Source organism: Myxocyprinus asiaticus, chromosome 36, assembly GCF_019703515.2.
Source record: "Myxocyprinus asiaticus isolate MX2 ecotype Aquarium Trade chromosome 36, UBuf_Myxa_2, whole genome shotgun sequence".
NCBI classification, from domain to species: domain Eukaryota; kingdom Metazoa; phylum Chordata; class Actinopteri; order Cypriniformes; family Catostomidae; genus Myxocyprinus; species Myxocyprinus asiaticus.
The window spans coordinates 22,398,295-22,411,940 of NC_059379.1; the positions used below are offsets into that span (position 1 = coordinate 22,398,295).

At 41.6% G+C, this 13,646-nt stretch overlaps 1 protein-coding gene across 1 annotated transcript; it reads left to right on the forward strand.

Moving 5' to 3' along the window:
* Positions 1-357: 357 nt before the first annotated feature.
* Positions 358-2,271, forward strand: LOC127427253 (gastric inhibitory polypeptide-like). Its single transcript, XM_051674734.1, has 6 exons — positions 358-394; positions 494-600; positions 765-902; positions 1,710-1,847; positions 1,956-2,048; positions 2,135-2,271. Exons 2-6 carry the CDS (start codon positions 518-520, stop codon positions 2,142-2,144), a joined length of 462 nt encoding a protein of 153 aa, XP_051530694.1. The 5' UTR covers positions 358-394; positions 494-517; the 3' UTR covers positions 2,145-2,271.
* Positions 2,272-13,646: the final 11,375 nt, after the last annotated feature.

A 13,646-nucleotide genomic window follows, 5' to 3' on the forward strand; every position in this document is an offset into this window, starting at 1 on the left:
GGCTGGAAAATTTTACCTCTTGAGTCATTAGATAGATTCGTTTCCTTATATCAGCAAATATTGCTCAGTTTTTGCTCAGTGAAAAAATATGCCTTTTAAAACTGTCTAATGGTTTAATGTGGTCATTTCTACATTGCAGTTCCGTAAGCATGTTATTTTTCCAGTACAAACTGTAAAGAGTGCAAACAGATTTGAAAACTATGATTGTAAGAGAAAGCAACCTTATCAGTATATATGTCTACGTATCACCCTCATTATTAATTGTTTTAATGATGTGGAAGTAAGTTGTTGCTCTGCCTGTAATGTCACCTGCATTGTATAAAAGACCAGTATGGTTTGCTGTAGTGTTTTACATCAGTTTAAGCCATCCAACACTGAACAAGAACCAGAAAAGGTAGGCATAAAAACCTTTTCATTGAGCTTTTTTGCTGTCAGTATGGTAGGTCAATAGACTGATATTGGCTAGGTATCCCTCTTCTCATCTGATTTACAGGATTTGAGGAAGTAGTGCAGAAAAATGAAGGCTGCAGTGTGTGCTCTGGTTTGCATTTGCCTGGGCAGTACATGGAAAGGTGCAGCATCCCAGCCTGTTGATAGCAGGTAAGAGTCATCAACTATCAATAAATCATTTGAAAAATAATGTAAATTAGAAAAAAAAAACAAAACAAAAAAAAACGCTTTTTACATTGTTTATGCAGCAGAATATACATTTTAATATGTGTGTGTCACAAGATATGTATAATGTGTTTTAATTTCATTAATAGCTCAAATAATGACATCCAAAAGTTGAGCCGTCGGTATGCTGAGTCAACCATTGCAAGTGACATCAGTAAGATTATGGACTCCATGGTTCAAAAGAACTTTGTGAACTTTCTGCTTGATCAGAAAGAGAAGAAAAGCGAGTAAGTTTGAGGAAATGAAAGAGAAGCTTTTTGTTAGGGGAGTCTGGGGCTAGTTTTCACACTTTTTACTCCAGTGAATATTTCTCACGCCAAAAAGCTAATGTTCAATAAACACACTGAGCTTTTGTGAAAAATATGCCTCAGTAGCGGGGCCTTTTTGTCACACTAGGGTTAGTTGTTGCAATGGGACCTGCCATTAAAATGCAAATTATAGGCTTTTCAGCTAAATCTAAACAGTAAAACACTTATGAAACACAAAATAGCAAATTTTTTAAAGCAAACATACAAAAACAGCAAACCAGTGTTTTGGCCAACAAATATTGAAATTAATATATTGTATAAATTACATTTACAACATTTAAAACATGTGACAACTTGCCCCGACCTGACATTTATGAAAAACATCCTTGTTCTGAGATCACCATTCAACCTTTTGGTTAAAATACTGCCATTATAAAGTTGATTGTTACCTGAATGTACACCAGTGTGTTTAAATTGTGTTCACTCATTTAAACAAACAGCTAGAAAAAATTGTCTATTTTAGTTTGGAGAACACAGTTCACAAAAATTATTCTAATTTAAGAGGGTTTTGAAATAGGTGTGTAAAAACTAACAAACAAAACTACTGCTGGAAAAACAAGCATTTGTGTCATTGGACTCGACTCAAAACCTTAGAACTTCCTTGTGGGACAACTGGCCCTGGTCTTGCCCTGTATGTATATTATTAATATGTATGCCACAAAACAATTGAAAGTGAAGGCACTAATGTTTGTTTGAATAAATTGTTTGGTTTTCAAATGTTAATAGCTCAACAAACGACATCCAAAAGTTGAACCGCCGTTATGCCGAATCAACCATTGCAAGTGACATCAGTAAGATTATGGACTCCATGGTGCAGAAGAACTTTGTGAACTTTCTGCTTAACCAGAGAGAGAAGAAGAGTGTGTAAGTTTGCTGAAATGGAGGCAGCAGCGTATTTTTTAAGCAACAGAATGTATATGATCGATTAAGAGTACCCAAAAGTAACAGACAGCATGATGCTCATTTCTACAGACCAACAGCAGGTGATCCAGACATCAGCAACTTCAATGACCTCCTGAAAAAGGAGTTTGTGATGTGGCTTCACAGTAAAGGGAGTGCGTTTAAGTAAGTTGCCTTCTGCAAATAAAATGAATCATGTTTTACGATGATGTAACTTGAATTTTACCATGTTTTTCTTCCTTTGTCCACAGGAATCAATAAAGGAAAACAGGACATGCCGCTAAATTGCCTTGGAGAACAGATAGAATACAATTCTGATTTCAAGACAAAAAGCTTAGTGCACCAGATAAATCAGTGTATTGAATATCTTGTCATGTCTCTTTTAATGAAAATGTGTTAATTACAATTAAATTGTTGAAATCAAAACGTCTGATGTCTACTTGTTTTGCATTATAGCAAATTTTAGCTTTAAAGATGCACTCAGTAACTTTTTGCTTGTGATTGGACTTAGAGTGACACCTAGTGGTGTGGATGCAGCATCATTCAAAATCAATAGTTTTCAGTTACAGATGCCATTGTAGAAATTCACTATTCACAATCAGCCATGATTAATTTAATCCAAGAGTGAAAGTTTCCAATAACAAGTTACTGAGATTAAGCGAATAGTATCATGTGATTCTAAAATGGCAGCCCCCATGAGGGCGCCCCTGCCCCATGTAAAATAAAACATCTTTTATAAGATCACTGATATGACTAGTCCTCATCTCATGTGAGTGGTCATGATTTTATACATATGTTTCAAAATGATAATTCATTTCTTTAGGAGTAAAACTTTTTTAATGGGAACAAATTACTGAGTGCACCTTTAACACTTAAACGTATACCTTGGGTCTTTCGTGACCTGGGAACTTATTCCACCACCCTGTACCTCATTCAGTTTTTGGAGTTGTACCTAGACCTCTTTTTTTATTCCTCAATCTTTCTCTTATAAATAATGTAAGACAAAAAAAAAAAAAAAAAAAAAGCCAAAATTGCAACAAAAAAAAAAAATTTTTTATAACGACTTAAGTACCAAAAGTGAATAGGGTCATTAGGGACCCTTGGTATGCTTTAGTATCGTTTTTGTTTTGTTTTTCAATTCCATACATCATATTTCTATGATTATTTCATATCTATATACTGTACGTTTACAATAACAGGATATCTGTATATTTGTTTATTACAAGAGAAATTAGTAATATATTCATACAAATAAATACTATATCATGTTGATTTTCAGTGCAACAATGGTGAATTATCAGTCTCGCATATGCGTGTACACTTAAATATTATACATGCTATTTGTAACTCAAGGTGGCACTGTTGTTTCAGTGATTGGCTTGATTTACATTTGACATTGCTATGTGACATGAAACATCATGGAAGTAAACTATAGCAAGAACAACACATGAACAGTATGATTTGGCTATTGTCATTTGGGTGTACTACTGAACTTATATAAGTTAGACTCAATAAGAGCCTGAGAAAATACATATGTGTAGCTTCTGTGTAGCTTCTGTGTTTTGTGTAGCTCAATAAGTGTTTGACAGCCAGTAGCGTCTCATGAAATTTCAGTGTGAAAATAATGAATCCTGTTCTAGATTTGTCCTGATTTGTTGCATCATCTCTTTAAAATATGAAAAATAAAAACATTAAAACATATCAGAATAATTATATTCTATTATAAATGGAAATTTTACACTATCTGGGCATTTTGTAGACCAAGTTTTGATAGATATAAGTGCCGAGTCTCTAAACACCATGAGTATGTAATAATGATTGGTAAAATACCCATTTAATGGGTATTTCACAGTAAGTTCTGTGTATGCTACTAGAATGAATTTGTCATTCGGGCTGCAAGAGAGCAATGTACTAAACGTCCATTTGAAGTTGACTCTTATTCATATTTAATGGTATTTATAAAAAGGCCAAGATGGAGGATAAAGAAAACGAGGGTTGGTTGTGGATTTTTTCTTTCTGGACTGTTGGAAACATTGTAGATAAAGAGAGTTATTGAAATAGAATAAGCGCATACATTCGTTTTAATGTGGTAGATCTAGTTGTTAGTTGCGTTACTTGACTGTGGTCAGTACAGCCTCCACTTGGAAAAACATGGCCAAGCTAGCCCCCACGCTGTTTTTCGGTACGCGTATATACTATGCATTACGGTAAGAGTGTAAGAATTGATTTCAAAATAAAAGCGACCTTCCGGTGAACGTCATTTCACATTCAGTCAGTCAGCCTGTCAATAACGAATGAATGAAAAAATACATAAATAAATAAAATAAATAAAAATACATAAATAACTACATAAAACATAATGAATACACATTAAACAAAAAATAAACTATTTTAATACAAAAATAACGCCTGCTAACTTAATAATAACTTAATAATAAAGAATACATTTCCAAAGACCATCTGACTTTTAAGCACCAAAATGATGGACTGTCATTGAGAAACTTCCTGTTTACACAGAAAAATTTAACTTCAGAACGATATGACACCACCTCAGAGTGTCACTCACACAATGTCAGGGCAGTCTGATGTTGAATTTCAAAATTAAAGCCCTCTAACGTGTCATGCTGTGTTTTCTATAAATTCAAGACAGCAGTGACAGACAGCACTCAGTCATTGCACTCATTGCGCTCAAACTGCTTATCAGAGTTAATGATAGAGACAGAGAAACATCATGTGGAGTTATTTCGTTCTACTTAATAATGAACCAGCAGCTGATTGTAACATTTATTAGACTTAGAGTAAAGGGATTTGTGTTTTTTGATGTCACTTTTGAATTATAGAAGTTGCAAATTGATCGATTCATGTGCTGTGATTTTTTATTTATTTCTATTATTATTATTATTATTATTTTATTTTTAATAGAAAACAAAAAAGGAATGACTTAATATAGGACAGATTAAACATGTTGCCACTCTAGACAATTACAGTAATATAAGGTTTGTCTATATTCTTCAAGCATTTTTTAAAAAAAAAAACATTTTTAAATTTGTTTTATTTAATTTAGTAATTTATGTAGAGTGTTTAGACAATATTCTAGGGCTGACTTGACAGGTAGTGTAGAACCTACTGTATTGTTCATGTAGCTTAGAAGCTAAAATGAACTAGATAACATGATGATTAAAATTTTGACATTTATATTTCGTTATAGATGGATATACAAAAAAATGTCTTGCCATGTGGGAGTAGGTCTGCAAATGAGCAGCAATCAGGTAAGAGTAGACCATGGACCTCTGATGACCTCTGAGGACAATACCACTGTGTTCCCAACATAATTAATTTAATTTAATAATAATTTTCTTTATTCATCACACATTATACATTTGCACATATACAGTGAAATTCTTCTTTTTCACATATCCCAGCTAGGCTGGGGTCAGAGTGCAGGGTCAGCCATGATAGAGTGCCCCTGGAACAGATAGGGTCAAGGGTCTCGCTCAAGGGCCCAACAGTGGCAGTGGGGCTTGAACCCCCGACCTTCTGATCAGTAACCCAGAGCCTTAACTGCTGAGCTACCACTGCCCCTAGTTTTTGCATATCCCAGCCAAGCTGGGGTCAGAGCGCAGGGTCAGCCATGATACGGCGCCCCTGGAGCAGATGGGGTCAAGGGCCTTGCTCAAGGGCCCAACGGTGGCATCGTGGCGGTGTTGGGGCTTGAACCCCTGACCCTCTAGTCATTAACCCACATTGATTGCACCCTAATGTATTTTTCAAATTTTATTGTCTGCCAATTTCCACCTACATTTCACAATTAAAAGCAATGGTATTGTCAAAGGATGAAGGGATGAATGTTCTGACATTATTGACACTCAATAAGAAATTATTAATTGTCTTTCATAGTCAAGTGAATTGGAATTCAGTTTTTAGATTCTCAGAAAACTCAGTGCAAAAAGAGAGTGAAGTGGAGGCAGAGCAGATTGAAGAAGGCACAGAAGAGAAAGGGCAAGATCATGATCCAGGTGAGAAAGTGAACTGAGAGTTGGTTTGAATAAAGTGTCTGGTCAATGAATAAACACAAATGTAGTTAAGATATCTGAAATTGCAAGGACACCCACAATATCTCAAGCTATAGTTACCAATGTAAACTAACAGCAAATGTCACTTGTGCAAGATGTTTAAGCTGGGAAATATGTGAAAGGAATTCTGGCATTATTTACTGTGAGACAACTCAATTGCCGGAAGGAAGTAGACACAGGGAAGCAGGGTTCCTTCTGGCACAGGTAAGATTTTAATTCGGCCACTTCAAGGTTTTTCAAGTTCACAAACTCGTCAGATTCACAGCAGGTAGACAAACAAACACATCAGCTTCACAGGAACGTTAAAACCTCAACACATCAGCTTCACACACATAACAGATTAAACCGCTTCAGCTTGGGGTACACCGTGGCCTTTCTTGTGCCAGACTCCCTCACTCTGCTGCTGGTGGCGTGGCTGGTTATATGCCGCTCTCCCCATGCTCACTGTAATTAGAGACAGGTGTTAAACATAATCTAGCTCAGGTGCAAGCACCCTTACCGCTTTCTCTCTCTCCGAACGGATGCTTGACCACGCCCCCACTGCCACATATCCCCACCGCCCGACCCAGGCCAGGGAGGCATCTGGCCTGCCTACCACTCCCCCCCCATTTCAATAAGCTCCGGGTTTGTGGACCACCTTGAACTTAAACGGCTGAGGAGCCGGATACCAGCGGGCGTTGGTATCTTTCATGCGGTGGAGCCACTGGAGTGGTGCATGATCTGAGCAGAGGGTGAAGGCCCGCCCCAACAGGTAGTAGCGGAGAGTGAGGACCGCCCACTTGATGGCAAGATACTCCTTTTCCACGGTGCTGTACTTAGTCTCCCTCAGCGAGATCTTGCGTCTAATGTACATCACCGGGTGCTCCTCCCCCTCCACCACCCGCGAGTACGGCCCCCAGCCCTCTGTCTGAAGCGTCCGTCTGTAACACAAAAGGGAGAGAGAAATCGGGTGAATATAAAAGCAGCCCCCCGCAAAGTGCAGCTTTAACCTGCATGAACGCCTGTTGACACTGCTCCGTCCACTGGACCGGGTCTGGAGCTCCCTTTTTATTGAGATCAGTCAGCGGGCTGGTGACATCCAAATAATTAGGCACGAACCTCCTATAATAGCCAGCTAGCCCCAGGACCTATCTCACCCCCTTTTTGGTCTTGGGCCTCGGGTAGGTTGCAATCGCCACAGTCTTGTCAATTTGGGGATGTACCTGCCCGTGGCCCAAGTGGATCCCCAGATACCGTACCCCCACCCGCCCAATCGCGCACTTCTTCGGGTTTGCTGTGAGTCCCGCTCGTCGCAGCAATCTCAGAACCGTACAGACCCATCGCTCTTAGGAACTAGAACAACCGGGCTGGACCAATCACTGTAGGATTCCTCTATTACCCCCATATCAATCATTGCATCCAATTCTTCCTGGACAATTTTATTTTTGTGCTCGGGCAAATGGTAGGGACAGCTCCATACCACCACCCCCGGCTCGGTCTCAATGTGGTGCTGGATGAGGTTCGTATGACCCAGCAGAGGAGAAAACACGTCTGCAAACTCCTGTTGCAACTTGGCAACCTCTGCGAGCTGACACAGTGAGAGGTGGTCTCCGCAAATGACCGGGGTAAAATTCTTTTGTTTTGTATTCACCTCCGGGCCGAGCTCCACCCTCTCCGGAACTACCGTAGCCAACGTCACAGGGACCACCTCCCTCCACAATTTCAGGAGGTTGAGGTGATATATTTGACATGTGCCCCCTCTATCGGATCACTTTATCTCATAATCGAGATCCCCCACTCATCGTGTGACCTCAAAGGGTCCTTGCCACTTGGCGAGTAATTTAGAGCTCGATGTGGGGAGTAATACGAGTACCTTATCTCCCAGTGCAAATTCCGCAGCTGGGTTCCCCTGTCGTACAGTCGGCTCTGTCGTGCTTGAGCTTGGAGCAAATTCTCCTGTGTTAGTTGTCCCAAAGTGTGGAGTTTTGCTCTAAGATCAAGAACGTATTGAATTTCGTTTTTACTTGTTGAAGGTCCCTCCTCCCAAGCTTCGCGTATGACATCAAGCACTTGGTCAAAGGCGTGCTTGAGGGTTTCGTCTCATGACTGCTCCAAAGAGAAATCCCCTTCGGGAAATCCCCTGAGGATGGGAGGGGCTGTAGCCAGACAAAGATGGCCCCAGCTCCGCCTCCCCTGCCAGCACATCACACATTTCACATCTCACCGCTTTTGTGCAGGACCCATCCGTGCTTATTCCCTTTAATAGATTTCTAAATTCAGGCCAATTAGTCCCCAAAATCAGCGGATGGGTGAGGTGGGAACTAACCGCGGCCTCCATTCTATGTTTTGTTCCCCGGAATTTAATCATAAGTGTCACCACAGGGTAGTTGTGAATATCCCCATGTACACACTTCACCCTTACCGTTTTAGCTGTGCCCAAAGCCTCGTGTTGAACCAAGCATTGGTGGATAGTGGTTTGATTACAACCCGTGTCCACCAATGCTTGGTGAGTACCCCCTTGACACTAACCGGTATCCGGTACGCTCTGGCCCGATCGGGGGCAGCCTGCGGAATGTCGGGGATCCAGACCACCGTTCCCAGCTCCATCACAGGGCACTGATCCCAGAAATGTCCTGGATCCCCGCAACTCCAGCAAACCGGCACAGGCACCATGCCCGCACCCACATCGGCGGACACTTCCACCTGAGGGGGAGAGCGGCGGGGCACTGTCGAGACTGAGGGTGATGCAAAACCCTGTATGCGGGGAACGGGCTTCGGTGGTGGGACTCCTCACCTCCGTAGGGCAGGAACGGGCTCTGGGGAGAGAGCAGAGTGAGAGTGAAGAGGGGAGGGGGAAGAGAGTGGGGAAAACACAGGGGGAGGGGAGAGAGAGTGGGAGGGCTCTTCTGCCCTCGGGTGCGCTGCCATTTGGTCCTCTGCCAGTCAGACAGCTTCCTCCAGTGACGCCGGGCGGTGGCACTGGACCCACTCCACCATTCTTCTTGGCAGTCGATGGATTAGCTGCTCCAGCACTACCTGGTTGACAACTCCCACGACTTCGCGATCCCCCCCAGCAGCCATTCCAGCAGGTGTCTAGGAGCCACTGGGTGAAGGCAAACGGGCGGCCGCTCTTCTCCAGCTTCATGGTTCGGAAGAGCTGGCAGTACTGCTCTGGACTGCGGCCAGCCTGCTGCAAGATGGACTTTTTGAGGTCTTCATAGGCCAGGAGGTTAGCCGCCGGCAATTGTTGGGCAGCAAGCTGGGCTTCCCCGGACAGCAACGGAAGGAGCCTGGCCGCCCACCAATCATGCGGCCAGCTCCAGATCTCAGTGGTGCGCTTGAATAAATCAAGGAAGGCTTCCGGGTCATCATCCGCCCCCATCTTCAAGAGCATGGGTGGAGGCAGGGGGCTCTGGCTGTCCGAGGATGCGGCCAGGGTTCTCTCCTGGCTGAGGAGGCTCCGAATCGCATACCGGTCCTCTGCCTGAGCTCTGAGGATCTCAAAGAACTGACGATCTTGGTCTTGACATAGCTCAAGCAGAGACTGTTGGTGTGACTGGTGTAGGCCGGCAAGGGACTTGAGGCGAGATCTCAGCCAACTGCGAGGACTCCATGGGGCATACTTCAGGATCCCAGGTTTCGGCACCAGTGTGAGACAACTCAATAGCAGGAAGGAAGTAGACACAGGGAAGCAGGGTTTCTTCTGGCATAGGTAAGATTTTTAATCGGCCACTTCAAGGTTTCTCAAGTTCACAAACTTGTCAGATTCACAGCAGGTAGTCAAACAAACACATCAGCTTCACAGGAACGTAATAACCTCAACACATCAGCTTCACACACATAACAGATTAAACCGTTTCAGCTTTGGATACACCGTGGTCTTTCTTGTGCCAGACTATCTCACTCTGCTGCTGGTGGCGTGGCTGGTTATATGCAGCTCTCCCCATGCTCACTGGAATTAGAGAAAGGTGTTAAACATAATCTAGCTCAGGTGCAAGCACCCTTACCGCTTTCTCTCTCTCCGGACGGACAATTGACCACGCCCCCACTGCCACATTCACATATAATTAAAAAAAAATCTCTGTTTCTAGCATTTGGCTGCTTTGTAGCTAATGAGATTTGTAATGTATTTTTCAGAAGAAAAAAATATATTTATGACATTCTGAAAGTATACTCATTAGTGGATACTGAGAAGTTTTATTGTGATCAGAAAACCCTTATATTTGTACCTGACTGTCACAGTACAGGAAGTGAGAGAGCATGAAGAAGAGGAAGACATGAGTGAGGAGAGAGAACAGGACAAATATGCAGCCTTAGAGAAAGAAATGTACTCAACAGCTGCATCTTTAGATCAGTTTGACTTAGGTGAAAAGGACACAGGTCCAAAACAGTCAAAATTACACCATTATCCCCAGGAGCACTTTGGCCTGCAAAAAAAGATAATTCCAGCCAAAATGGTTTCAAACTTTTGCTTGGCTCGAGTACTCACAGAAGAAAGATTCTGCCTACTGCTTTGCTTGCTGTGTCTTTGGTAAAAATGTGAAGCATGTTGTATTTGTGAGTAGTGGATTCAAAAACTGGAAAAAGGCACCCAACGTGTTTCACAAACATGAGGGGACTCAATCACACAAGGATTGTATTGTCTCCTGGAAAAGTTACAAGGCTAGTGCATTACAAGGAAAGGTTGTACAGCAGATTGAAGCAGCAAATGCTGATGAAATTAGACAAAGAAGAGAGTACATGGAACGTGTTGTGGCTGTGACCTGCATGTTGGAGAAACAAGGGCTACCATTTAGAGGTCATGATGAAACAGCAGAAAGTCATAATAAGGGCAACTTCCTGGAATGCACGGGGCTTTTGCAGCAGTTCGATCATTTCTTGCAGCATTACACACCTCCATCAAACAGCACATACCTCTCATCTGTCAGTCAGAATGAAATGATAGAGTGTTGCTCAAAAGAGGTGACAGCAACTATTATCAAAGAAATACATGAGTTAAAAATATTTGCCATTATGGCATATGAGGCCAGAGATGGATACACTTAACAGCTATCCATCTGTGTGAGGTATGTCACTAAGGGGATGGTTAAAGAGAGATTCCTTTCCCTGACAGAGCTGAGAAGTTTTGATGCTAAGTCAATAACAACAGCATTAGAGAGGAAATTACAAGAAGAAGGAATTGCTGAATGAAAGTGTGTTGCTCAGACATACGATGGGGCAGCAGTGATGAGTGGAGCAGCTGGAGGTGTTCATTCTCTATTCAGGCAGAAGCACCCTGAGGCTATTATGTTTACTGTTATGCCCATGAGTTGAATCTTGTCCTGTGCCACACATACAGAGGGATTACTGAGGCCACAGAGTTCTTTAGCCCGCTGGAAAGTCTGCATTCATTTTTTAGTTGCTCTCTGGTCAGCCACCACAAGTTTAAAGAAGCACAAACAAAATTGGGATTGCAACCATGTGAACTGGTGCAGCTGTCCAACACACGATGGGCTTGCCATCTTCACACAGTGAATGCAGTTCTTGACAATTTGCCTGCCATTATTGATTGCCTTTCTGCCATTAACACAGCTGTTGCAGTGGAGTTTAACACAAAAATCAGTAAATTCTCATTTGTTGATTCTTTTCAAGGATCTCCTATCTGTTGTTGCAGGCTTGCACAAAAACCTCCAAAATTAGACCACTGATCTTCCCCAAGCAGTGGCATACAAAGATGCAGTGTGTGACTTCCTAATGCAGAAACACAGTGATCCCACTCCTGCAGATATGTATGCCAGAACAAAGGCATTATGTGAAGTTAATCACATAACAGTTGAGGAGCAACTTTCTGGGCAGAGACAGAAGACAATTAGAATGGATGATTTTGTGGTTGAAACAGCTTGTGTTGCACGTAGGGGAATCAGCACAGATGCCGAACAACTCAAAACAAAGTTACTATATCCATGTCTGGATTGAACGGTAACTGAATTGGAGAACCACTTTTCTGCTGTAAATGCAGCATTGCTTCAAGGTATTCAAGCATGTAGTCCAACATCTGAAAGTTTCCTGTCTGAGCCACATTTAGCAGAACTGGCACACCACTACAACATTGATCTAAAGACAGAGGAAGTCATGGTAGCAAGACACTTTTTGATACATAAAAACAGGCTGGTGCTGCTCCACAAGACATGCTCTCAGTTTACAATCTGCTAGATTCTGATATGTTTCCATCACTGAAATCTGTCATCCAGGTTGCCCTCACTGTACCTGTTAGCAGCTGTAGCTGCAAGAAGTCTTTCAGTGCTCTTCGTCGTCTCCACACCTGGCTAAGGAGAACCATGGGTCAGAGCAGGCTCCATCAACTGGCAGTTATTGAGCAACTGGACCATAATAAAATTATCAATAGATTCGCTACTCTCAAGGCGAGAAGACACAGGTTGATGCTCCCCATGAAAGACCATTAATTGGGCTACAAAGATAAAACTTTGTCCCTGCTTCTCACAGGCTGCTTCATTTTTGCTTCTCATTCCTTCTGATAGTGAAGTGAATCACAGCCCCCACATAGTTTAATCCATTGTGCAGCCTCATACATGTGTTGTTTACATTGCTAATTTGAATAGTCAACATGTAAGTTTAAATGTAGGTTATATGTTTTCTGGTTAAGGTTTTCTGTTTGTAAGGTTTTTACTTGAGCATAGAAAGACAAACAGTAAAATATCATATTTGACAGATTTTATATTCTCTTGTTATACTCTTCAATACAGTTCCAAGATTGAGAATTAATGAAGTATTGCTTACTTTAGTTTGTTTAATCATAAAAAACAAATAAAAAAAAAAAGAAACACAATTGTTTTGTTTATTTTGTTTTTGTTTTTTAATTATTATTCTTTTTTTTTAATGAGCTTCAGGCAACAAGCCTTTCAGTAAATATGTGTGTGTGGGTGTGTGTGTGTGTTTGTGTTTTTGTGTTTGTACAGTGAACAGGTGTGTGTGTGTGTGTGTGTGTGTGTGTGTATGTATATATATATATATGTTTGTACCCCGTTTGTACAGGGATGAAGGAATCAGGTAGTCTTGTATTTAGCTCAGTACACACAAGTAAAGTTACCAATCTATGCAATACATTGGAATACTGCAGTAGGGTTAGTCTACAACCCTACCCTAGTATACAAACAATATATTATATATTTTTTTATCATACCCTCATTGGGGGCTGATCCCCCCTAAGACTGAAATCCTAGAATTGCCCCTGGTGTGTGTGTGTGTTTTGTTTTTGTGTTTGTACAGTGAACAGGTGTGTGTGTGTGTGTGTGTGTGTGTGTGTGTATGTATATATATATATATGTTTGTACCCCGTTTGTACAGGGAAGAAGATATCAGGTAGTCTCGTATTTGGCTCAGTACTCACAAGATACCAATCTATGCAATACAGTGGAATACAACAATAGGGTTAGTATACATACCCTCTTTGGGGGCTGAGCCCCCCTAAGATTGAAATCCTAGAATCGCCCCTGATGCATAGTATATGCATGCCGCAAAACAACGTGTTTTTCCAACTGGAGGCTGGCCTGACCGCATTGCATCTGCTTTGTCTCAATGTGTGGCAGTGAAGTTCATGGGCTATTCGGGTGACTAGGAAGACAATTACTTGTTGTCAGAGAAGGTAAATAATATAATTTCTCTTTTTAAAATGCATTTTAGGCATTTTTGAGACAGTTCTTATTTAGGCATC